Raw genomic sequence first — 27,802 nt, 5'->3', positions numbered from 1 at the left:
TGCTTCTTCAGTAGGAGGCACAGTGGCAAGAAAGGTGCTCCTTTCCGTTCACTGTTGCAGCTGCTGGAGTACAGACAGGTTACTAGCCCAATTACAACCGTCTCTTCCTGTCTGCCCGAAACGGAGCTGGCTAGAGAAAAGCTGGCCGAGGGAGAGTCCGAGGTCAGAGGTGATGGAAATGTTAGAGCAGATGAAGGGAAGTATCTGTCTAATAAAGTAGGAGATAAACATGACATTCGTTAAACTCAAGCCAAAGATTTAATTAAGCACACAGACTGCTCCACAATCATCGTGTGGTATCTCAACTTTGAGGCCTGACCACACTTTTCCTGCAATGTTCTTCAAACATATTATTGGATAGGAAACTAGGCTGCTGGCCAACACATAGAGCATCTTTCATCTCCTGGATCAGTTTTTTTTCCTTTGTGGTTGTTTATAACAGCAACCAGAGTCACTGCTTTCCTTTCATCTGGCATCTGCAGCTAGAAGACCTGATTTAATTCCAGGGGTTGGAGGACAGCCAGAGAGGGGACTGCATGCAGTCTCTCTGGTTCTCTTACCTACGAAGTATCCAATGAGGGTGCAGTGAAAGTAGGAAACCTTCTGCATGCGTCCGGAGATGTTGGCGGGTCCAGAGGCACTGCAGGAGTCACTGTTGGCTTGCTTTTTGTAGTTGTCGTAACGAAGGACAAAGCACAACAGGAGTCCAGGCATCACGATGTCTCCAATGCCCAACATAGAGAAGTGACTGCCAGTGGAGCTGGAACATAGTGTCACATGTCAGGGGTGCCGCCTTCTACAACCCTATTTCTCCTCCTGCGCAACGTCTGTTCACTTTCTAAGAAGTCAAATAACTTATCTGAACGGTAGATGGCAATCTCTATGGGCTTAACAACACTAGTTTTTAAGAGTTCAGAGATTAAGAGCCACAAGAGTACTGGCGACTGAGGTCTTCAGCCCCACCCTCAGCGCTTCGGGAGAGCACCGCATAAGTGACTGCTGGAGCCGTCTGCTTGAGCGCTGCCGCCTCTAGAAATGTCAAGCAGCTCACTATGTATCACACATTCACTGCTAAGACTTCAAATAAGCACCTACTACTACCAGACATGGGAGATTAAAGCAGCACATTAATTTTTCCAAGATTATAGTTCCAGGAACTGTATAATTTTAGCATTAAGACATTTTTACAAATGTCTTAGAAGTAAAAAAGATCCAGATTCTCCCGTTAATTCCCTCTAGTCAACTTTAAACTATGGTAACAGCGGTAACATAGGGTTGTTTGATAACATTATTCAATATTCAAAAGCTGCACCTGTATCACTTAATGACCAGTCTTTGCAAGTTAAGTCAGTATTCTTGTCCTCATTTGTAAAATGGAGATGACTCACAACCCTTTTCCAGTCCAGCATCAGAATGCTGATGACAACGACAAACTGGGGAACAGAGGGGCAGAGGAAGGCAGTGTCCTCACCATCTTGAGATGAGGCCGACACGCCAGTCTTACCTGGGGAAGACCAGTTTTCCAGGCAGAGACAGGCGAGGAACATCGCGCCCAACATTGGGGCCCAGGTGGAGCTTCCGGGATAGAACGTCAAGGGGATTGTCAGCCGGCTGTGTGGCCACCTTCACCATGACGTTGCTATTAAAGATGTAGGCAGAGAAAAACACCTGCCGAGGGGAGAGTCACCTTTACCAGAGGGAGCCGGAAGCACCCCGATCTCAGCACCAGCCCTCTTTGTTCTTAAGAGCAGAGTCTCAGTACTGCATCATCAAGCTTTTTAGACTGCATGCTTTGAGGAGAAAGAAAATCTTTGCTCCTGTGTGTATGTGCAGATTTTTTTCTCTCCACACCCACAGAGGAAGCCCTTACAGCAGAGCTAGCTGCCAGTGCTCCAGGGCAGAGAACCTTGCCTGCCTGCTCCCTTTTCCACCCCGAGAGTCACACGTGTACTCTCTATTGTAACAAGTCTCGACAAACACAGGCATGGAAAGCTGCCTGCTCACCTTTTAACAGGTACAGTGCAGGCCGGGAGTGGTCTCAGACAGGAGGTACTCTGGCCAGCAGACTTTGGATATTTAGAGTTAAAAATTTTCCGGAGTGAATGTTCCAATTAAACACAAAGGAGAGCAGCAGCTTTGGGGAAACAGACACTCACCCAAAAGACATCGTAGATTAAAAGCCCTGAGAGAAGCAGGCAGGAGACCTTGAGGCTGGGCAGGCGGACGAAGGCGATCATGGCGACACAGAGACCCATGGCCAGGGCTGGGGAGGAGACAGCAGTCAGTGTGGAGCACAGGCTCAGCTTCTCTCCACAAGCTATTCAGCTCATAAACCTAACAGAGTTTGTAACTCCCTCAAAAAATCAGGCAGCCCTAAACCCCGGTCTAAGCTGTTTACACCCTACTAGTGCAGAGTGCCCACCGTTAGCCCACTGACCTGGCTCGTATTGGGGGAAATCCCTTTTCTCATGCTATAGATGGTGCTCAACTATCTAAGACCCAGGGGACTGTTCTGAATGCTAAAGCTCTAAGCCAAGCTCAGTTCCAGCCTCCCAGCTCTCATCTCCTGCTTCCCCCCATTATTTCAGATGCATTGCCCTTGCTCCTTTAAAGCCAATGCACACCCTAGATCACATCTTTTTCACTTACTTAAGGATACCGTTCCAGCCACTCATTTTATGCTCATCCTCCCCACCTGGGTCTAAACTAAACACGACAACTCAGAACTGCTCAATGACAGGATTCTCCATGACTCCACACAATGTCATTCTAACCCTAGTCTCCCAAACAAGAAACTCTGGGTTCCTTTTCATCTTCTCGTAACCTTCATCTCGCACACTCAGGCTGCAACCACTTTGGGGTGCTCCTCTTTACTGTCACGGCACACCTTGGTCATGATTCCCATGCTTCCTAGGGTGATGTGTGTATCCTTTCCCATTTTCTGTCTCTCTCCCCCACTTACTCTTCACTGCCATTGTCAAAAATCAGTTCACATGATTCCCTGCCTTAAATCACGAGGTCCCCTACTCTCTGATGGATCAAGTCCGACTGTAAAGGCGTAACTCACACGGAATGGCGCTGCACCACACGGGCTTGGTCTCAAGCCTCTTCTTTTGCTCATAGGCCTCCACCTACTCCTCTCCTCTCTAAGTTGAGAGATAACCTCTTTCCAATCATGCCAACCAAGTCTCCCCACCGTACTCCAAGTCCATGTTTGAAGAGGCAGCATGCATCCCATCTGACTACTTCAGAGAAGGTTCTTAATACAAGCATGTTGAATGAGAATCACTCCCACCCCCAAATGAACAGTGCCACCAGCCATGTCACATCCCTGAAACACACGCTCAACTATTCATCCAGTTTGCCTCTCTTTTTCTTCATTCATCAGCTTTTGCAAACATACCACACCACTTACTGGTCAAATTCTTTCAAGTCTTCCCAAATTTAAAAGATTAATTTGTAAGATGAAACTGAGTAGATAAAAAAGTTATAGATTTAGTTAAAAAAAACTCTGAAGTACTTTCTTAATATTAATGCTTCTTGGTATAACTCTGAAAACATACTTCATGCCTCGCCCTTTAAAATAACCACATTTATCATTCTGTTTTCAGAAGAACATATTTCAGAATGTTACAGACACGTGCTAGAAAGCTATCTTTTCTGTTAATAGCAGAAAACAAGTCAAACACACATCAAATACCAATCTGAGAAACAAACAACTAAAAAGCTCAAAGACTCCGTTTTTTGTTTTTTTTTTTTGAGGGAAAACTAAGCTTGGTCACAAGGGCAATTTAACTAGTGTAAACTGGTAAGAGATCCTTGGACAAGCAGATATTGGGAAGTAGCAACAATGACAGAAAACGATATAAAAGTTTACAAGTTAGGGCCAGTAAGGGTTTGGGGAGCCTCCCTGAACACTCAAAGACAGCACCACCTTAGCTGAGCCGTCCTCAGAGCTGCAGGGACACAGTGCCTGGAGAGGAGAGGAGCCCCTCAGACCTGGCACTGCCTCCAAAGAGCTCTGTTCCAAGGTCTGGATTAGCCTCGTGGTTTCTTGGAATGGGTAACAGGAAAAAGTGTGATCCATACCCATAATCTCTGCTTTCCAAATTCCTCCCTTAAAAAAATTCTTTAGATAGTGTTACAAACAGTATAAAATTGACTTCTGTGTTTCAGCTTCCTTCCCTTCTGAAACACCAAGAAAGGAAAAGGTGAACAGACTTTGTGGGGCAGAGCAGTTAGATAAAATTTTGTAAGATTAGTAAAGCAAACTATGAAAATAAGAGAATTAATAAGGACTGAATGAAAAAAAGAGGTGGAGATGGTTACAGGGTCTTAAATAAAGTCTAACAATGTCTTAAGGGAGAGAACAGAAGAATAATGGCAGACTTTGAGAAATGTCCTTCTCTCAAAACAACTATCAAGATGTTTTGATAGTAAGTATGAAATATACACAGGAGTTCTGTGACTGTGGTTAGTCACTTCTCAGAACCTGTTTCCTCTTCTGTAAAATAAGAACAATAATAGTACCTACTTCAAAGAGCTGTATTCAGAATTACATGAGAAAGTCCATGTAAAACACCCAGCCGAGTGCCCAATGTATAAAAAGCACTCAATAAATGTTAGCTATTACTACCTTTATAAAATGATATAGACATGTTATTATATTATTACACAAGTCTCTACCATATATAACATACATTATATATTCCACATATATTTATATATAATATGGATATTATATTACAGTGTAATTCCATTTATATTAAGAAAGTATAGTCTACACAAAATTTTGTATTCCAATTTTCACAGTAGCATTATTCACAATAGCCAAAAAAGTGGAAACAATTGATGAATGGATAAATAAAATTGATGCATCTATACAATTAAACAGTATCTGGCCATAAAAAGGAATGGAGTACTGATACAAGTTACAACATGGATGAACCTTGAAAACATTATGCTGAGTGAAAGAAGGCAGAAACAAAAGGTTATATGTAATTTTATTTATGTAAAATGTCCACAAGAGGCAAATTCACAGAGACAGAAAGTGGATTAGTGGATGCCCGGGGCTGGGGTGGGGGAATGGGGAAGTGACTGCTACTGGGTGTGGGTTTTGGAGGGTGGGTGTGAAGATGCTCTAAAACTGATTATAGGGGACTTCCCTGGTGGTGCAGAGGATAAGACTCCGTGTTCCCAATGTAGGGGGCCCGGGTTCAATCCCTGGTCAGGGAACTATATCCCACATGCAAGACACAACTAAGAGTTCACATGCCACAACTAAGGCGCCAGTGAGCTGCAACTAAGACCCAGCGCAACCGAAATAAATTTAAAAAACAAACAAAAAAAGAAACCGGGGACTTCCCTGGGGGCACAGTGGTTAGGAAGCCACCTGCCAATGCACGGGACATGGGTTTGAGCCCTGGTCCAGGAAGATCCCACATGTCGCGGAGCAACTAAGCCCGTGTGTCACAACTATTGAGCCTGTGCTCTAGAGCCCATGAGCCACAACTACTGAGCCCACGTGCCACAACTACTGAAGCCCGCGTGCCTAGAGCCTGTGTTCTGCAACAAGAGAAGCCACTGCAATGAGAAGCCTGCGCACCGCAATGAAGATTAGCCCCCGCTCAGCAATGAAGACCCAACGCAGCCAAAAATAAAAAAAAATTTAAAAAACAAAAAAACCAAAACTGATTGTAGCGTTGGTTGTACAACTCTGCAAATATACTAAAAACCACCGAATTGTACACTTTATTTTTTTAAATAAGTTAAACTAATTAATTAATTTTGGCTGCATTGGGTCTTCATTGCTGCGTGAAGGCTTTTTCAAGTTGCAGCAAGCGGGAGCTACTCTTCGTTGTGCTGTGCAGGCTTCTCACTGCGGTGGCTTCTCTTTGTTGCAGAGCACGGCCTCTAGGCACGTGGGCTTCAGTAGCTATGGCTCGCGGGCTCTAGAGCACAGGCTCAGTAGTTGTGGTGCACAGGCTTCGTTGCTCCATGACATGTGGGATCTTCCCGGACCAGGGCTCAAACCCGAGTCCTCTGCATTGGCAGGCAGATTCTTAACCACTACACCACCAGAGAAGTCCCCCGAATTGTACACTTTAAATAGGTAAATTGTATGGTATGTGAATTACATCCCAAAAAAGCTGTTATTAAAAAGGATCTTAAGAATGTAGGTAAAAATAATAAAAAATATGATACATAACACCATCTTTGGACACCTAATTTTCATGGTAATCAGAGGTACCACTACTAAAACACAGAAAGTAGAGGAAGAGAGGACAAATTTAACCATAAATGATATTAAAATTTCAACTCGTCACATAGTAGTTACTTACCATCCATGAGAAGCCAATGACCAGTGAGAACCCAGATGAGGACGAGCATGACAGACAGAGAGAACGATAGTAATTCAGCAGCAGTGAAACGCCCACAACAACCAAAGGAAATCCTGGAAAATACATAACATTTATTGGACTAATGGACAATAAATTATATTCAATAATCAAACTCTCCTTTGGTTCTTCATGATCAGAATTTGTGACAGTCAGATTAAAATAGTAGGCAATACCTAGATACCCAGAAATCCAAAATACCCAAATCTCTTTGGAAAAAACTACAGGAAATTCAAAGGAATTATACTTCTGCACCCATTAGATAATGTACTTTTTATTCCAAATTATCAACATGGGTATTGAGAAGTTTAAAGAGATAATATCAATCTTTAGAAAATCTAAATGTAGGGGAAATTCTAATTCTTATGAGGAAAGCAAAATGAAGAAAGTCAACAATTCAATTCATTAAGCAAAGATGAATAAAATTAAGATGGTACATCTATTTGGTTATCACTAATTCCTGGGAAAATCAGCTGCCCCAAGTGACTGATTTCCTAAGTGCATACAGCATTCTCCATTAGCACAGCATTTTGTTTCCATAGAGCAACGGCTTTAGGAGTTAAGGTGTGAACACTGGTATTAAACCTAAGTGGCTAGTATATATTCTAGGTCATCAAAGACAAAAGGAAAAGAATGTTTGAGTCAAGCACTATTTTCATATTCCATTAACTAGTAAAGGAATGAAAAAGTTGCTTCAAAAGAAAATTCATCTTTCAATATAATCAAAGCAAGGAAGCATATTACAGTGACTCTGACTTCCTAAGATTTGTTTATATTTCCTCTGCTATGAAAAGGTGCAAAAAGAAGTACTATCTTACAGTTAAAAAAAAAAATCAAACACCTCACTTTCCAGTCTTCTGGCATTTGTGTGCTTCAGTCAATACCAAAAATTTAGACCCCTAATACTGCTATCAAGTATGAGACACAAACATACATATACAAGTTTGCAATTTAGAGGAAAATCCCAAGTCCTTACTTGTTTTGAGGTGAACAGGGTCTTGTTAAATACTGGCACATCGGGAGAAGAAGAAAAGCAAAAGCTATCGTTGCAAGAACTAGAGAAAGAAAACGTATGGTTAATTTTGTTGTTGTTTATTATTTTACTAAGCATAAGAAAAATGGCATGACTTATGGAAACAATCATTGCCCAGAATACTTTTCTCGACAAGTGCATACAATAATAGTATTAATTAACTAGAGAAGAAAAGTATCTTTCTTCAGCACCACACAGACAACCTCTTAAAAAAAGATTACCTGATTTGAAGTAGGGGTAGCATTGGTAGGTTTTCTCTTTTGCACCTATCTCAACATGAAATGATAAACAGCGGGCCAGGGTATGATCTAACAGGTCTAGCATTTTGATGTTTCACAAATGTCCATCATCGCTCAGCTTGAAAACTGATCAGATAGCTGACAGCCGAATTACTGTGATTAGCTATGAGTGTTTCTATCTGCAGAAACATGGGTAGGGGTTGCCAATGCCTACTCTGCCAAACTGGACTTTCTGGTAACCTATCAGACAAGGAGCCAAAGCCAAAGCAATTCTGCTCTGGTGCCACAAAGCTCATGAGTTTTCAACCCCTGGCCTTTCATTCAGATTGGGTTGGCAGGTCTGAACTGATGATACAGGTATCAAGTATCTCGCAGGACTGAACTGAAGATACAGGTATCAAGTGGTTCAAGGAAGAGTGGGGGAAGAAAAAGCCAGACTTATGAAGAAAAACTTGCACGGTGCAGTGTATAAATCTTAATTTTTGAATGATGATTTTTAAAAAGGTTTAAAAAATTCCCTTTAAGCTTAATGTTAAGATTAGATAGAGGAACTCATTTACCTGCTGTACATATTGTAAAAACTACTTGAACTGAGTCAAAGAAGAAGAACATTACTAGGAGAGAGACAGATGCTCCAATTGGAAGGAACAGGGCCTGGGTAGAGTCAATAGTTTGGATACCTGAAAGAGAAAAAGGGACAAAGCAACAACTTACCTAATAGACACTGTACTCATGTACTTCAGATACATTAACTTATAAAATGCAGACAGTTATAGGGATTAGTATATAAAATATAGATTATCTAGGCCCTTGGATTCTCTCCTTCCCAGTGAGACTATGAGCTCCTTGCTGTCCTCATAGTGCCTTTATTATAGTAGATGCCCAAGAAATCCTTGTTGAATTGACTTACTACCTCCTGGTGCTAACCATCTGGATGATAGGGTGCCAAAACAAACAAACAACAAACAAGAACATTAAGAGGTAGTAAAAATTCATTTTAGTCAATTTGAGTACATCTGTGGTCCTGTATATATAGGTTTGGTAAAAGAGGTGGTTTAAACCCCCTGACTAAAATAATTTCTCATCATCTGCAGATTTAATGTACTCATGTTCATTCTTCCCCATTGTTGCTAATAGTTGAGGACTGACTTTGGTGGGGGAGGGGGGAGAACAAGATATATCTGGAAACAGTAAATCAAAAACATTTCTTTGTGGGCACATTTTAAAGAGTAAATAGGAGATAAATGGGAGAACCAGAAGCTCTTGGGATAGAGCAGGATTTAGCAGTGGTTCTCAAGTCTTGGCTGCTCATTAGAATCACCTGGACAGCTTTAAAAAAATCACAGTGCCCGGGCCCAACCCCAGAGCCAACTAAACTGAAATCTCAAGGGGTTAGTAGGTCCAGGAAAAACCCCCCACAAGATTTTATTTTGGGGGCTTCCCTGGTGGCACAGTGGTTAAGAATCCACCTGCCAGTGCAGGGGACACAGGTTCAAGCCCTGGTCCGGGAAGATCCCACATGCCGCGGAGCAACTAAGCCCGTGCACCACAACTACTGAGCCTGTGCTCTAGAGCCTATGAGCCACAACTACTGAGCCCACGTGCCACTACTGAAGCCTACGCCCCTAGGGCCAATGCTTCTCAACAAGAGAAGCCACCGCAATGAGAGGCCTGCACACCGAAACGAAGAGTAGTCCCTGCTCGCCACAGCTAGAGAAAGCCTGCACACAGCAACGAAGACCCAATGCAGCCAAAAATAAATAAATAAATTAAAAACAAAAACTGCTCATCAGTATTCAAATTTACCTGTCCTCAAGAAAGCTATTTAGGGATTTTTGTGAAATCAATATTAAATATTTCTACAAAACAAAACTGATTCTTATTGGCTAGGTAGATGAGTCAAATAATTCACTAAGGAACAGGGCAATTCAATTGCAGAAGAGGGAGCCATGTGTCAAGACAAACAGAAATGATGTGGAGAAGAGTCTGACCTGAACTGCAGTCAAACCCATTCATCTTGGCCCATGGATAGGTTTTTTTTTTTCGGGGGGGCGGCGCATATCTTCAAGTATCTTATGGGCATTTGTAAGGCAAAACTCTACAAAATCTCTAACTAAATTTCATCTAAATAGTTTTTTTTTATTTGAGTGCTCTACAGTAGTTCAAAGAACTACCTGAGGAAGCTAGATTTCAGGTGCCTTTCACAACAGAAAATAATGGTTTCTCCAATAAATGATTATTTGTTATATAAGAAACAAATCTTTTAAAAAAAATCTATAAATCTGAAAACACACACCCACACCACCCCCCTTCTGTAAAACAAAGCATCATATAGTCTACAGATTAATTATACTGGTTTAAAATATGAGAAGAAAAAAATCAAATGACTGGCTAGAACAAAGACTCTACTAAGGCAGGCATATGAGAAGTATCTGTTTATAATCAATCTAAATTTTAAAAGTTCAGTCTGCAATTAAAATGGGAAACAGAATACAAAGAACCTTTCTAGAATATTAGATAGAATGCACAGATTTTTGTTTTTTGAAAGCACAGATTTTAAACCAGTAAGTATTAGACATCATTTCCATTAGTTTTATAGAAGGACTGCCCAAGAGAGTTTATCAAACAGCAATGTCACAGGGCAGAATATTAGATAGAATGCACAGATTTTTGTTTTTTGAAAGCACAGATTTTAAACCAGTAAGTATTAGACATCATTTCCATTAGTTTTATAGAAGGACTGCCCAAGAGAGTTTATCAAACAGCAATGTCACAGGGCAAGTGAAGCTCCTTTAGTTGCTGACAATATGTTACCAAAAATAATGTACACAACTTTAATACTGCACTTCCTAAAAGTCTGGAAATAATGGTCCTGAAGGGGAAGGAGCTAATTAATTAGAAATTTTAGCCAAACTCCAGTGACAAAACAAAACAGAGCAAAAGCAAAACAGAGCAGCCATAATTGGGTGGACTTACTCAACTGCAGTGGCATTATCTTTAAAGGCAAAATCAACGTTAAGAAATAGGCATGATGATGGAATTAAAAATTATGTACAGAGACATTATTTTTTTGTGTTTACTGAACAGGCTGCAGAGCAATACACAGTACTGATAACTGTTTATGAAAGTTACTGATTTTGTACCTCCATGAGAGAAGCAAGGGATTTTTTTTTTTTAAAACTCATTTCCAGAGCTTACGGGGTTTGCAGTCTAGGTGGGGAGATTAAGATGTGTTTCTCTATTAATGAAGAGAATTCTAACTGTACATCTCCATCAGTCTTCACAGTTCAAATAAATTATAGGGGAAGCCTAGTAAAGAACTTCAAGTTATCAGATAACTGGAGGTGGGGGGGATTTTTTTAAAAAACCCTATTAATGCTAATTAGATGAAGGACTGGTGTACCAGAAGGGGAAAATTTCTATATAGGTTTCTTGGGGCAGATTCAGGGATAAGAGAGGAGTTAGAACAAGGTTAGAGAAAATCAGAGAGGACCTGGAAGGAGCTCCCTCCCCTCCACTTTCTAACCGTTTTTACCGTAAAACATAACACACATACAGAAAAGTACATGAAACAAAGATGTAGAGTTCAGTGAATCATCACATGGCTAATACCACCCAGGTCAAGAAAGAGAACCTTGCCAAGGTCAAAAGTCTTTCTTGTGTCCCTCCCAACCACTGCTCTTTCTCTTTCCCCCAAAGGGAACTACTATTATATCCTGGCTTTTATGGTACTTTTTATTTGCTTTATGTTTTCTACCAAGCATGCATCCTAAAATACTAATATTTATTTTGCCTGTTTTCTAAACTTACTATATACATTGAATTATGTAGTATGTATTTTTTTGTCTGGCTTCTTTCACTCAACATTGTTAGAAACATCCACGCTGTTATACGTAGCCGTAGTTCACTAATTTTCATGTCTTCTTCACAAATTCCTTGATTCGTATTTTGGGAGTAGGCAACTGCAACTTTAAAAATTATCTCTTTCTACTCTTTCTCCTTCATTAATTAGTTCATAACACTTGGTAAAATCTTAACACTAAAGTCATACCCTCCTTTTCTTACAACTCCCAATTCTTCTTCATTGTTAATCTTCATTGTTAAGCATTTCAATCTCCTCAGCACCTACACCATCTCATGTTTCTGTTCATTTTTTCTGGCTATTATTATTTCTTTGATTTTTGATGACTGCATCCCGTTTTCCATGCCACCCCTTCAAACTGGAATGATACCATATTCCATAATCAAGTACTGGCCTTCTCTGCAATGGTCATTTCTTTCATTATGTTTTTCCTGATTATGTGGAAATGGACTGCATTCTGTCCTGGTCTGTGCTTATCCTTTTTGGTATCCATGGCCCAGATTAGGCACTGAAGAAATACTTCTGTTGAGGATAATTTTAGCACAACACAGGAGGTAGATTTAAGGAAATTACCATTAAACCACCACCAACTACTCTTTAGATGCTGATTAACAATGACAAATACAAAAGTGATGTTACCAGGTAAATTCCTTCCACTGCATGGACTGACTTAACCATTTATTTAACCATTTATTTATTTGAGGATAAAATGGTACTTAGATACATACTATTGATTTCTTTTAGGTTTATGTGATACAATGCACAACAGATTTGTAACCTGTTTTAAGTACATCATTTGTATATATGCTATATAACACAGGAATTTAAAGGCGTTTCAAGTGTATGTAGTGATTTGGTTTAAACTACTGATAGAAGGTAAGCTGCTATGTAATAATTTAACCCTAAAATTGGATACTGACACTGGGTTTTACCTGGTTCCTGTGAAGTTACTGGTATGGTATTTTACTTAATATAAGGATCTGTGTCATAAGTTTTTGTGTGTGTGTCATAAGTTTAAGAAAAGGCTCATTATATTTAAATGACTCTACTTACTGTATTTGTCATGCCCACTTTACATTGCTGGGGACAATGAAACACATTTAACTCAGTGAAAATTGGGCAAGTATAATTTAGTCGATGGGATATTATAATAACTAGAGAAAATGAAATAGATATTAAGTGATCTCTTTTCAGTTTAGTTTCTAAGATTCCCCCATCAATATTCTATTAAACTTTATAGTAGATCTCCAGTCTTTCCTCCCTATTAGGCGGTGACCTTGATTTGTCCTACAAGTCACGCTTATTCTCCTCCACTGTGCCTGTATTATATGCTCTTCCCACCTGGAGGAACTTCTCCAGCAATACAAGTTCACTGTTTCATGTCAAATTCACTTTCTCCAGGAGAGTCCCTTTCTAACTTGACCCACTGTTGCTCACTTAGGCTTGCCTTTCTCTTTATTCTCTTTGTACATGGATGTCAAAATGACTTCCCTCTCTGGTGCTTACTCTGATCTATTGATAGTAGATGTTTGTTCAGAAGGATTCTGAGGCTATCGTAAGGGTCCATGAGAAAAAGTACCTGCTCTAGGTATAGTGTGGAAAGTGGTATTTGCTCTGTCTTAGCACTTTATTAACACCTTGGGAAGTATTTTGGCCACACTGCCTACGTGATGGCTTCAGTACCAGCTCTTGTACTTTCGCATCTTTCAAAATATCTAATAAATGCCAAGCGCATGGTAGGTACCCAATATCAATCTCTTAGTATTATCAAATCAAGTCTCCTTACTTCCAATTCAGTTCTCTTTCTATAATAAGCATTACCAATTTTCCAGTACAATTTACATACCATAAAATTTATCCAGTTTAAGTGTGTAATTCAATACTTTTTTTGGTAAGTTTACCAAGTGTGAAACCATCACTATAATCTAGTTTTAGAATATCTTCATCACCTCAAGAAAATCCCTCATGCCAGTTTACTGTTAATTCTCCTTCCCATCCCTTGCCCCAAGCAACCACGAATCTGTTTTCTGTCTCTATATAGTTGCCTTTTTGGAAATTTCATATAAATGGACTCAAACAATATGTAGTTTTTCTATCTGGCTTTTTTAACTTAATTTTTTTAAAAATTAATTTATTTTTGGTTGCATTGGGTCTTTGCTGCTGTGTGCGGGCTTTCTCTAGTTGCGGCGCGCAGGCTTCTCATTGTGGGGGCTTCTCATTTTGGAGCATGGGCTCTAGGTGCACAGGCCTCAGTAGTTGTTGCTCACGGGCTTAGTTGCTCTGCGGCATGTGGGATCTTCCCGGACCAGGGCTCCAACCTGTGTCCCCTGTGTTGGCAGGCGGATTCTTAACCACTGCGCCACCAGGGAAGCCCTTAACGGTGTTTTGAGGTTCATCTATGTTGGAACATATTTCAGTAATTAACTATTTTTAAAGCTGAATAGTATTCCACTGTATGGACATACCACATTTTGTTTATCCATTAACTAGTTTATCGATCTTTGAGTTGCCTCTACTTTCGGCTATGATGAATAGTGCTGCTGAATACTTGCCATATAGCACACTTCTGTTTTTTCAAAGCAAATATTCTTTAAAATCTTAAGTATCAGAAAAGATACAACAGTTTTACATGTACTTCAAGTAGCTATCTTTAAGAATCACTAAATGAATTTATGATCAACACCTACAAAATTATCAACCTCACCAAAGGATTTAAATGAAGTTATAAGCAGGCAGACACCCATCTATCCTGCTCGTCTTTAAGAAAATAAAGAGGGCTTCCCTGGTGGCGCAGTGGTTGGGAATCTGCCTGCCAATGCAGGGGACAGGGGTTCAAGCCCTGGTCTGGGAAGATCCCACATGCCGTGGAGCACCTAAGCCCGTGTGCCACAACTACTGAAGCCCGCGTGCCTAGAGCCCACACTCTGCAACAAGAGAAGGCACCACAATGAGAAGCCCACGCACCGCAACAAAGAGTAGCCCCCGCTCGCCACAACTAGAGAAAGCCCGCACACAGCAACGAAGACCCAATGCAGCCAAAAACAATAAATAAAGTAAAATAAATAAATTTATTTAAAAAAAGAAAATAAAGAACCTTGGCAGCAAGCTTTTAGGCATGAATTAAAAGCAGTACACAAGAAATCCGTAGTTCAGGTTCAGAACATAAGACTTTCACAAATTATACCATACAGATTTAATTTTTTTTTTTTTTTTTTTTTTTTTGCGGTATGCGGGCCTCTCACTGTTGTGGCCTCTCCCGTTGCGGAGCACAGGCTCCGGACGCACAGGCCCAGCGGCCATGGCTCACGGGCCCAGTCGCTCCGCAGCATGTGGGATCTTCCCGGACCAGGGCACGAACCCGTGTCTCCTGCATCGGCAGGCGGATTCTCAACCACTGCGCCACCAGGGAAAACCCCAGATTTAATTTTTTATTATTATACCAAACATAATCCTTGAACCCAGTAAATTATCTACTGGGGTTATCAAAAGAATCAAATTAAGACAACTACATGTAGAAAGCTAATTGTCATAAAATGCCTTACTATTATTGGTGCTGTTGCCATTGAAAGACCCAGAAGAACTGTTACTGTCCTTCTCCTTATCTTGATTTTCAAAGTCCATATTAAGGGACCTGTGGGAAAAAATTGTATAGGTAAGTTTTAGTTTTACTTAAGCAGACCAGAAAAGTCAGTAATGAGACATACTTTTAAATGCTAAAGCATCTCTTTTGAACAGCTCTGCAAAACACTTCTTGATGCCACATTTAAAAAATCTACATTCCTTACAGTGTCAGTTCAAGAGTTTTCCTGACTGCAGGTAAAAGCATTCCATTGTGGCTGAATATTCCAGCCATATCTCTGTGCACATCTTTAATTACTTCTTTATGCTAAATACCTAGAATGAGAAATGTTGGGTCAAAAGGCAAGCACAATTTTGAGATTTTTACATACCACACAATTGCTTCCAAAAAGGGTGGACCAATTCACTCTCTGAGAACAGTGTATAAGAGCACTTGTTTCTCTACACCTTGCCAGCTCTCATTCAACAACATGGATTTGAGTTTTTGCTGTATCTGGGAATATCCAAGGTATTGGAGAGACAATAAATAGTGAGTAAAATAGGCTCTCATGGATTTTACATTCGAAGAGGGGGGAGACTGACAATAAACAAGAAAAATAAGTTAAATACAGGGTATGCTAATGGTAAGAGCTAAGGAGAAAAGGCAGGAAATGGAGAGGGTAGATTTGAAATTTTAAACAGGGTAGGCAAGGGAAGGCCGCACTGGTGTGATTTCTGAGTCAAGACCTGAAAGAAGTAGACACAGTCAATCTGGGGGACTAAAAATGCTGTCTCTGTCCTAATTTAGAATTCTTTAACTATTAAACAATTTTATGTACCTGAGCTTGCCCATTTCTCTTTTTGTGAACTAACTGTTCAAGTCCTTAGCTCATCTTCTACTACTGAGTTCCTTTAAAGTGTCTGTGCGACCAAAAGAACTTCCTGTGATGGTGGAAATGTTCTGTACCTGCACTGACCTATTTGGTAGATATTAGCCACGTGAACACTTGAAATGTGGGAGCACAACTGAGGAACTGAATTCTACATTTTATTTCATTTTGATTAATTTAAATTTAAATAATTGGAGAGCTAAAACTATAAAAATTTAGACAAAATCTTTGTGACCTTGGATTTGGCAGTGGATTCTTACATATGACACCAAACACACAAGTGAAAATTTGATAAATTGGACTTCATCAAAATTAAAACCTTGTGTGCTGCAAAGAACACTTTCAAAAAAATGAAAACACAACCCCAAAGGACGGGAGAAAATACGTGCTATTATGTGTCTGATGAGGGCCTTACATTTAGAATACAGAAAGAACTCCTCCAATTCAATAATAAAAAGACAACCCAATTAAAAAGTGGACAGACTCTAAATAAATATTTCTCCAAAGAAGATAAGCAAATGGCCAATGAGCACATGAAAAGTTTTTTTTGTTTTTTACACATATATACATGCACATGAAATATTTTTATTGTTGTTAGTTTTACATAAACAGGGTCATATTATTCACATTTTCTGCATCTTGCTTTCCCTTTTTTTTGAATTTATTTTTTTATACAGCAGGTTCTTATTAGTCATCCATCTTATACACATCAGTGTATACATGTCAATCCCAATCTCCCAATTCATCACACCACCACCCACACCCCCTGCTGCTTTCCCCCTTTGGTGTCCATACGTTTGTTCTCTGCATCTGTGTCTCTATTTCTGCCCTGCAAACCGATTCATCTGTACCATTTTTCTAGGTTCCACACATATGTGTTAACAGACGATATTTGTTTTTCTCTTTCTGACTTACTTCACTCTGTATGACAGTCTCTAGATTCATCCACGTCTCTACAGATGACCCAATTTCGTTCCTTTTTATGGCTGAGTAATATTCCATTGTATATATGTACCACATCTTCTTTATCCATTCATCTGTCAATGGGCATCTAGGTTGCTTCCATGACCTGGTTATTGTAAATAGCGCAGCAATGAACATTGGGGTACATGTGTCTCTTTGAATTATGGTTTTCTCTGGGTATATGCCCAATAGTGGGACTGCTGGGTCATATGGTAATTCTATTTTTACTTTTTTAAGCAACCTCCATACTGTTCTCCATAGTGGCTGTATCAAATTACAATCCCACCAACAGTGCAAGAGGGTTCCCTTTTCTCCACACCCTCTCCAGCATTTGTTTGTAAATTTTCTGATGATGCTCATTCTAACTGCTGTGAGGTGATGCCTCATTGTAGTTTTGATTTACATTTCCCTAATAATTAGTGATGTTGAGCAGCTTTTCATGTGCTTCTTGGCCAGCTGTATGTCCTCTCTTTGGAGAAATGTCTATTTCGGTCTTCTGCCCATCTTGGATTGTGTTGTTTGTTTTTGGAATATTGAGCTGCATGAGCTGTTTATATATTTTGGAGATTAATCCTTTATCCATTGATTCTTTTGCAAATATTTTTTTCCATTCTGAGGGTTGTCTTTTTGTCCTGTTTGTAGTTTCCTTTGCTTTGCAAAAGCTTTTAAGTTTCATTAGGTCCCATTTGTTTATTTTTGTTTTTATTTCCATTACTCTAGGAGATGGATCAAAAAACACCTTGCTGTGATTTATGTCAAAGAGTGTTCTTCCTATGTTTTCCTCTAAGAGTTTTCTAGTGTCCAGTTTTACATTTAGGTCTCTAATCCATTTTGAGTTTATTTTTGTGTATGGTGTTAGGAAGTGTTCTAATTTCATTCTTTTACATGTAGCTGTCCAGTTTTCTCAGCACCACTTACTGAAGAGACTGCCTTTTCTCCATTGTATATCCTTTCCTCCTTTGTCATAGATTAGTTGACCATAGGTGCATGGGTTTATCTCTGGGCTTTCTATCCTGTTCTACTGATCTACATTTCTGTTTTTGTGCCAGTACCATACTGTCTTGATTACTGTGGCTTTGTAGTATAGTCTGAAGTCAGGGAGTCTGATTCCTCCAGCTCTGTTTTTTTCCCTCAAGACTGCTTTGGCTATTTGAGGTCTTTTGTGTCTCCATACAAATTTTAAGATTTTTTTATTCTAGTTCTATAAAAAATGCCATTGGCAATTTGATAGGGATTGCACTGAATCTGTAGATTGCTTGGGGTAGTATAGTCATTTTCACAATATTGATTATTCCAATCCAAGAACATGGTATATCTCTACATCTGTTGGTATCATCTTTAATTTCTTTCAACAGTGTCTTATAGTTTTCTGCATATAGGTCTTTTGTCTCCCTAGGTAGGCTTATTCCTAGGTATTTTATTCTTTTTGTTGCAATGGTAAATGGGAGTGTTTCCTTAATTTCTCTTTCAGATTTTTCATCATTAGTGTATAGGAATTCAAGAGATTTCTGTGCATTAATTTTTTATCTGCAACTTTACCAAATTCATTGATTAGCTCTAGTAGTTTTCTGATGGCATCTTTAGGATTCTCTATGTATAGTATCATGTCATCTGCAAACAGTGAGTTTTACTTCTTCTTTTCCAATCTGTATTCCTTTTATTTCTTTTTCTTCTCTGATTGCCATGGCTAGGATTTCCAAAACTATGTTGAATAACAGTGGCAAGAGTGGACATCCTTGCCTTGTTCCTGATCTTAGAGGAAATGCTTTCAGTTTTTCACCATTGAGAATGATGTTTGCTGTGGGTTTGTTGTATAAGGACTTTATTATGTTGAGGTAGGTTCCCTCTATGCCCACTTTCTGGAGAGTTTTTATCATAAATGGGTGTTGAATTTTGTCAAAAGGTTTTTCTGCATCTATTGAGATGACCATATGGCTTTTATTCTTCAATGTGTTAATATGGTGTATCACATTGATTGATTTGCATATACTGAAGAATCCTTGCATCCCTGGGATAAATCCCACTTGACCGCGGTGTATGATCCTTTTAATGTGTTGTTGGATTCTGTTTGCTAGTATTTTGTTGAGGATTTTTGCATCTATATTCATCAGTGGTATTGGTCTGTAATTTTCTTTTTCCATAGTATCTTTGTCTGGTTTTGGTGTCAGGGTGATGGTGGCCTCATAGAATGAGTTTGGGAGTGTTCCTCCCTCTGCAATTTTTTGGAAGAGTTTGAGAAGGACAGGTGTTAGCTCTTCTCTAAATGTTTGATAGAATTCACCTGTGAAGCCATCTGGTCTTGGACTTTTGTTTGTTGGAAGATTTTTTACTCACAGTTTCAATTTCATTACTTGCGATTTGTCTGTTCATATTTTCTATTTCTTCCTGGTTCAGTCTTGGAAAGTTATACCTTTCTAAGAATTTGTCCATTTCTTCCAGGTTGTCCTTTTTTTTTTTTTGCTGTTCGCAGGCCTCTCACTGTTGTGGCCTCTCCCGTTGCAGAGCACAGGCTCTGGACGCACAGGCTCAGAGGCCATGGCTCACGGGCCCAGCTGCTCCGCAGCATGTGGGATCTTCCCGGACCGGGTCCCCTGCATCAGCAGGCGGACTCTTGACCACCGCGCCACCAGGGAAGCCCCAGGTTGTTCATTTTATTGGCACAGAGTGGCCTGTAGTAGTTTCTTAGGATGCTGTGTATTTCTGCGGTGTCTGTTGTAACTTCTCCTTTTTTATTTCTAATTTTATTGATTTGAGTCCTCTCCCTCTTTTTCTTGATGAGTCTGGCTAATGGTTTATCAATTTTGTTTCTCAATGAACCAGCTTTTAGTTTTATTGATCTTTGCTATTGTTTTCTTTGTTTCTATTTCATTTATTTTTGCTCTGATCTTTATGATTTCTTTCCTTCTGCTAACTTTGGGTTTTGTTTGTTCTCCTTTCTCTAGTTCCTTTAGTTCCTTTAGGTTAGATTGTTTATTCAAGATTTTTCTTTTTTCCTGAGGTAGGCTTGTATAGCTTATAAACTTCCCTCTTAGAACTGCTTTTGCTGCATCCCACAGGTTTTGGATCGTTGTGTTTTCACTGTCATTTGTCTCTATGTATTTTCTGATTTCCTCTTTGATTTCTTCAGTGACCTCTTGGTTATTTAGTAACATATTGTTTAGCCTCCATTTGTTTGTGTTTTTTACGTTTTTTCCCCTGTAACTGATTTCTAATCTCATAGCACTGTGGTCAGAAAAGATGCTTGATATGATTTCAATTTTCTTACATATCCTGAGGCTTGACTAGTGACCCAAGATGTGATCCATCCTGGAGAATGTTCCATGCGCACTTGAGAAGAAAGTGTAACCTGCTGTTTTTGGGTGGAATGTCCTATAAGTATCAATTAAATCTATCTGGTCTCTTTTGTCATTTAAAGCTTGTGTTTCCTTGTTAATTTTCATTTTGGATGATCTGTCCATTGGTGTAAGTGAGGTGTTAAGATCCCCCACTATTATTGTGTTACTGTCGATTTCCTCTTTTATAGCTGTTAGCAGTTGCCTTATGTATTGAGGTACTTCTATGTTGGGTGCATATTTATTTATAATTGTTATATCTTCTTCTTGGATTGATCCTGTGATCATTATGTAGTGTCCTTCCTTGTCTCTTGTAACATTCTTTATTTTAAAGTCTATTTTATCTGATACGAGTATTGCTAATCCAGCTTTCTTTTGATTTCCATTTGCATGGAATATGTTTTTCCATCCCCTCACTTTCAGTCTGTATGTGTCCCTAGGTCTGAAGTGGGTCTCGTTTTTGTATCCATTCAGCAAGCCTGTGTCTTTTGGTTGGAGCATTTAATCCATTCACATTTAAGGTAATTATCGATATGTATGTTCCTATAACCATTTTCTTAATTGTTTTGGGTGTTTTTGTAGGTCCTTTTCTTCTCTTGTGTTTCCCACTTAGAGAAGTTCCTTTAGCATTTGTTGTAGAGCTGGTTTGGTGGTGCTGAATTCTCTTAGCTTTTGCTTGTCTGTAAAGCTTTTGATTTCTCCATCAAATCTGAATGACATCCTTGCTGGGTAGAGTAATCTTGGTTGTAGGTTCTTCCCTATCATGCCACTCCCTTCTGGCTTGTAGAGTTTCTGCTGAGAAATCAGCTGTTAACCATATGGGAGTTCCCTTGTATGTTATTTGTCATTTTTCCCTTGCTGCTTTCAATAATTTTTCTTTGTCTTTAATTTTTGCCAATTTGATTACTATGTGTCTCGGTGTGTTTCTCCTTGGGTTTATCCTGTATGGGACTCGCTGTGCTTCCTGGACTTGAGTGGCTATTTCCTTTCCCACGTTAGGGAAGTTTTCGACTATAATCTCTTCAAATATTTTCTTGGGTCCTTTCTCTCTCTCTTCTCCTTCTGGAACCCCTATAATGTGAATGTTGTTGTGTTTAATGTTGTCCCAGAGGTCTCTTAGGCTGCCTTCATTTCTTTTCATTCTTTTTTCTTTATTCTGTTCCACAGCAGTGAATTCCACCATTCTGTCTCTTCCAGCTCACTTATCTGTTCTTCTGCCTCAGTTATTCTGCTATTGACTTCTTCTAGTGTATTTTTCATTTCAGTTATTGTGTTGTTCATCTGTTTGTTCTTTAATTCTTCTAGATCTTTGTTAAACATTTCTTGCATCTTCTCGATCTTTGCCTCCATGCTTTTTCCAAGGTCCTGGATCATCTTCACTATCATTATTCTGAATATTTTTTCTGGAAGATTGCCTATCTCTACTTCATTTAGTTGTTTTTCTGGGGTTTTATCTTGTTCCTTCATCTGGTACATAGCCCTCTGCCTTTTCATCTTGTCTATCTTTCTGTGAATGTGCTTTTTGTTCCACAGGCTGCAGGATTGTAGTTTGTCTTGCTTCTGCTGTCTGCCCTCTGGTGGATGAGGTTATCTAAGAGGCTTGTGCAAGTTTCCTGATGGGAGGGACTGGTGATGGGTAGAGCTGGCTGTTGCTTTGGTGGGCAGAGCTCAGTGAAAAGTTCTTAACAACACTAGTCATCAGGGAAATACAAATCAAAACCACAATGAGGTACCCACTTCATACCCACTAGAATGGCTGTAACCAAGAAGTCAGATAATAACCAAGTGTTAGGAAAGCTGTAAAACTGAGACCATCACATGTTGCTGGTGGGAAATGTAAACTGGTGCAGCCACTTTGGAAAACAGTCTGGCAATTTTCAATTTCTTTAATAAGTATAGGGCTATTTGGGTTACCTACTTCTTTTTTTTTTTTGTGGTACACAGGCCTCTCACTGTTGTGGCCTTTCCCGTTGCGGAGCACAGGCTCCGGACATGCAGGCTCAGTGGCCATGGCTCACAGGCCCAGCTGCTCCGCGGCATGTGGGATCCTCCCGGACCGGGGCACGAACCCGTGTCCCCTGCATTGGCAGGTGGACTCTCAACCATTGCGCCACCAGGGAAGCCCTACTTCTTCTTTTTTAAAAAAAATTCATTTATTTTAGGCTGTGTTAGGTCTTCATTGCTGTGCGCGGGCTTTTCTCTAGTTGCGGCCAGCATGGGCTACTCTTTGTTGCAGTGTGTGGGCTTCTCATTGCAGTGGCTTCTCTTGTTGTGGAGCATGGGCTCTAGGCGCGTGGACTTCAGTAGTTGTGGCGCACGGGCTTAGCTGCTCTGTGGCACGTGGCATCTTTCTGGACCAGGGCTCGAACCCGTGTCCCCTGAATTGGCAGGTGGATTCTCAACCACTGCACCACCAGGGAAGCCCTACCTATTTCTTCTTGAGTGAGTTTTGGTAGATTGTACCATTCAAAAAATTTGTCCATTTCATCTAAGTCATCAAATTTATTGGCATAGTTGTTTATAGTAATCCCTTATTATCCTTTTAATATCTGTAGGCTCTAGTAATATCACCTCTCTTACCCCTGATATTAGGTTTGTGTCTTCTTTTTCCCCAGATTAATCTGGTTAGAGGTTTACCAATTTTATTGATTCTTTAAGAAAATCAGCTTTTAGTTTCACTGATTTTTCTCCCATAGAGGAAATTTGATTTACATTGGCTTTGATCTTTATTCTTTCCTTTTGTCTACTGAATTGGGTTTCATCTCCTTTTTTCTAGTTTATTAAGAAAGGTAAAAGCTTAGATCATTGATACTTTTTGCTCTATTCTAATCCAGGAATTTGGAGCTACAGTTCCCTAAGTACTGCTTTTGCAACATTCCATAAATTTGATGTGTTGTGTTTTCACTTTCTTTTAATTCAAAGTATTTTCTAATTTCCTTCTTTATTTCTTATTTGATACATGGAAGTGTGTTATTTTTGTTTGCACACTTCTGGGAATTTTCCAGAGCTCTTTCTGCTCAGTTCAATCGTGATTTGTTAGGACTTGAACGTTTGTGTCCCCCACAAAGTTCATTTGTTGAAGCCCTAACCCTCAATGTGATGGATGGTATCTGGTGCTGGGGCCTTTGGGAGGTAATTCTGCTGAGGTCCTGAGGGAGGGGCCCTCACGATGGGATTAGTACCCTAAGAAGAGAAAGCAGAGAGTTTGTGTGTGCACTCCCATGCTCTCTCCTTCTCTCTCCTGGAGCATGCACACACTGAAGAAAGACCATGTATGTGAGCACAGAGTAAGAAGCGGGCCATTTGCAAGCCAGGAAAAGAGTGCTCAACAGAACCCACCCATGCTGGCACCTTGACCTTGGGTTTCCAGCCTCCAGAACTTCAGAAAACAAATTTCTGTTGTTTAAGCCACCCAATCCATGGTATTTTGTTATGGCAGCCCCAGCTGACTAACAGAGATCAGAGATCATACTTTGTCAGCCTTGAATCCATTTACTACTGAGACTTTTTTTAATGTCCCAAAATACATTCTATCTTGGTAAATGTTCCACATGCACTTGAGAAGAATGTGTATTCCATTATTGAGTGTTCTATAAATGTCGATCACGTCAAGCTGGTTGAGAATACTGTTTAAGCCACTATATCCTTACTGATTTTCTGACTACTTTGTTCTATTGATTACTGAGAGAGACGTACTAAAATCTTCAGCTACATTTGTGGATTTCTTTTACTTTTTCCTTGAAGTTATATCAGTTTTTGCTTCATGTATTTTGAAAATCTCCTATTAGATGCACAAACATTAAGAATTATTATGTCTTGTTGCTTAACTGACCCCTTTATCATTATGAAATACATTTTTTTGTCTGTGGTATATTCCTTGCTCTGAAAGTTGCTTTGTCTGAATCGATATAGCCACTCCAGCTTTCTTTTGATGAGTATAAGGTGTATCTTCTAAAAACCTTTTACTTTAAATTCTTTTTCTGGCTTTATATCTATAGTGTGTTTTTTGTAAGCATCATGTAATTGGATTTTGCTTTTTAATTCAATCTGACAACTGCTGTCTTCTAACTGGAGTTTTTAGGCCAATTTCATTTAATGTGACTATTGTTACGATTAGGTCTGAGACTATCATGTTTGTCCTATCTCTTCTGTTGTTGCTCCCCTTTACCTGCCCTCTTTTGGATTAACACAGTATTTTTTATGATTCTGTATTATTTCCTCCGTTGTCTTATTAGCTGTAAGTCTCTGCTCTTTTGTCTTAGTGGCTGTTGTACAGTTTACAGTATACATCTTTAATCAGCACAGCCTACCTTCAAGTTATATGGCAGTACTGAATATATAGTATTAAAACCTGACAACAGTTTACATTTATTCCCCCTCAACCTTTATACTATTATTACCATGCATTTTATTTTTATATGTTATGCTATGAACGCCATACTATATTATTATTTTTGTTTATACAGTCAATTATCTTTTAAGGAGTTTTAAACAATAAGGGAAAAAAAACCCTTTTATATTTATCACTGTAGTCACCATTTCCTTTTCTTTTTTTTTTTTTTTTTTTTTTTTGGCGGTATGCGGGCCCCTCACTGTTGTGGCCTCTCCCGTTGCGGAGCACAGGCTCGGGACGCGCAGGCCTAGCGGCCATGGCTCACGGGCTTAGTTGCTCCGCGGCATGTGGGATCTTCCCGGACCAGGGCACGAACCCGTGTCTCCTGCATCGGCAGGCGGATTCTCAACCACTGCGCCACCAGGGAAGCCCTCCTTTTCTTTTATTTTTTATTTATTTTTTTGGCTACATCCTGCACGGCTTGCAGGATCTTAGTTCTCTGGCCAGGGACTGAACCCAGGCCAAAGCAGTGAAAGCACCAAGCAAGCCCTAACCACTGGACTGCCAGGGAGTTCCCACGTAGGCATCATTTCTGGTGATCTTCATTCCTTTGTGTAGACTCAGACTTCCAACTGGTACCACTTTTAATCTGCTTGAAGTACTTCCTTTAACACTTCTTGTGGTGCAAGTTGGTTGGTGAAGAATTCTTTCAGGTTTTGTGTGTCTTAAAACATCTTTATTTTGCCTTTTCTTTTGGAAGATACATTTGCCATAGAATTCTATGTCGACAGTTTTGCTTTCTGTACTTTAAAGCTGTTGTTCCACTGTCTTCTCACCTATATTTTTGTTTCTATATTTTGTTTTCAGTGAGAAATCGGATTCCCTCCCACCTCCCATCCCCTCACCCCCTCGGCTGCTTTTTGGATTTTTTAAATCACTGGTTTTGAGCAATTTGATTATGATGTGCCTTGGTGTAGTTTTCCTCACGGTTCCTGTGCTACAGGTTTACTGAACCTGTGGGTTATAGTTTTCTTCAAGTTTGGAAAAATTTTGGCCATTCATTCTTCAAGCAATTTTCAGTCCCCCTCTTTCTTGTCTTCCTTTCAGGGACTCCAATTACCATATTAGGCCACTGGAGATTGCTCTTTGATGTCCAATGATAGCTCAATGACACTTTTCATTAAAAAAATTATTTTTTTCTTCTCTAATTCTCTTTGGATAGTTTTTATTGCTGTGCCTTCAAGTTCATTTATCTTTTCTTCTGTAATGTCTAATTGCTGTTAATCTAACACTATGTATTTTTGATCTCAGACATTGTTGTCTTCATCTCCAGAAGTTTGATTTGGGTATTTAAAAATATCTTCTATGTACCTACCTAACTTCTTGTACATATGGAATATATTACCATGGGTCACTATTACACAAAACAGAAATCTGGCTAAATGAGGTTGTGAGGCCCCATATATTTGCTCAAACATGGAAGATACATGCATTCCAGCTTTATAAAATGACATCCTGGACCTAAGTTTAGCAGATCCCAGGCTTCTATGACTGGGGTCTAGTAATGGTTACCCACACTGCATAGCTGACAGCAAACTTAAGCTGTTAAATAGAGCCTCTGTAGAAGACCCTGCCTCCTGAGCTATCCAGGGACCATTGTGAATTATGGGCCTTTATCCCAACTTACTTGGTAATCTTTATTAACTCTACAGATATGAAATTGCTTGGCTGGACCTAGAACAGTTTGTTCCATCTTCATAGAAGACTACCCTTCAATCCCCCCACCCCTGTCTTCACAACCCTATTGTTATTACTATGCAATAACATACAATATGATATTTATACATCATAATGTTATTACTAGATATTCCATCCAGATTGTATCTTAGCTATCTGCTTAACAAACAACAAGTCTAAGTTACTGAAATCAATGTTTAAATAGTAACAGAAAGACTTGAGCTATGGCTGTTTCATCACAGACAACCATTTACCATTATGGAAAAAGTCATCTAAATTATAGCACATTATTTGCTATTTTCAATTTGTCTTTTCACCAACTATGACTAAACAGGAAATAGTTACAGGTGTCAAGTTGTAGGAGGCAGACAAATTTCCAATTATTGATGCTCATATAGACCTACATTAAGAACTTACTACTAAGAATCCAAGTAGAAGAGATGGTCTTCTGACTGTGCAGCCATAGATTGAAATATTTTTAATAGTTAACCTTTATTGAGCTTATACTGTCAGGCACTATGCTAGGAGCTTTGCACTCAATATTTCTTTTGATTCATAGAATAACTATAATTAAAAATGTGACTGCATTTGGAGACAGAGCCTTCAGAGAGGTAATTAAATTAAAATGGGGTTGTTAAGGTAGACCCTAATCCAATATGACTGCTGTCCTTATAAGAAGAAGAGATTAAGACAGAGAGAGAGAGACAGATACACTAGACACATGCACACACAGAGAAAAGACCACAGGAAGGGCACCATGTACATGTGAAGATGGTCATCTATAAGCCATTTCAGAATGAAACCAACTCTGCCAATACCTCAGTCCTGGACTTCTAGCCTCCAGAACTGTGAGGAAGTAAATTTCTGCTGTTTAAGTCACCCAGTCTGTGGTACTTTGTTATGGTAGCCCTAGCAAACTATACAGAGATGCTCTATTATTATCCCTATAGTAATGAAACCAAGGTTCTTATTATACCACGCTGCCTTGGCTGTATCATCTCCCCTTACAAAACAACCAAACTTCTATATTTTTTCCTGAAAAAGTAATATATATGATTATTTAAAAACTCAAACAATAGAGAATGGTACAAAAGACTCCTATAATCCCTATCTCCAGAGATATATATGTTTGGTATATATTTTGCCTTTTAAAAAAATGTGGATTAATATGTCATCTCACAAGTGGATTTTCATTCAGTAGTATGCCAAGACTATCTTTCCACATCAATACATACAAGCTCCTTTTCATTTAAAAACAACAACAAAAAAAGCTAAGACTATTTCTCCTTGGGTTAACTTGATCTGACATTATTTTTGGATGAATTGCATATATCCTGCCTTATTAGAGAGAAATAGTAAGAAAAGCAACCTTTTACGGGCAGATGATATTGGTTCAATCTTGATGGGTGGGGTATAACCGACAACTGAGCCTGCTAGATAAGTAGTGTCAGAAAGAA

The 27,802-nt window shown here is 39.4% G+C and overlaps 1 protein-coding gene across 4 annotated transcripts in view; it reads right to left on the bottom strand.

Moving 5' to 3' along the window:
- SPPL3 (signal peptide peptidase like 3) overlaps positions 1–27,802 on the bottom strand; it is a 112,888-nt gene that overhangs the window by 2,145 nt on the left and 82,941 nt on the right. For all 4 annotated transcript variants that reach the window (XM_067015771.1, XM_067015772.1, XM_067015774.1 and 1 more), the window contains 7 exons: positions 15,075–15,163; positions 8,231–8,350; positions 7,375–7,453; positions 6,342–6,454; positions 2,157–2,263; positions 1,505–1,668; positions 561–760 (listed from right to left, as the gene is read on the bottom strand). In XM_067015771.1, coding sequence (XP_066871872.1) covers positions 561–760; positions 1,505–1,668; positions 2,157–2,263; positions 6,342–6,454; positions 7,375–7,453; positions 8,231–8,350; positions 15,075–15,153 — 862 coding nt within the window. In that variant the 5' untranslated portion in view covers positions 15,154–15,163. The remainder of the gene's footprint in view (positions 1–560; positions 761–1,504; positions 1,669–2,156; positions 2,264–6,341; positions 6,455–7,374; positions 7,454–8,230; positions 8,351–15,074; positions 15,164–27,802) is intronic.

Source organism: Kogia breviceps, chromosome 15 (genome assembly GCF_026419965.1).
Source record: "Kogia breviceps isolate mKogBre1 chromosome 15, mKogBre1 haplotype 1, whole genome shotgun sequence".
Lineage (NCBI taxonomy): Eukaryota > Metazoa > Chordata > Mammalia > Artiodactyla > Physeteridae > Kogia > Kogia breviceps.
The sequence above is the reverse complement of the archived record's forward strand: the minus strand, read 5'-3'. Positions and strand labels throughout refer to the sequence as shown.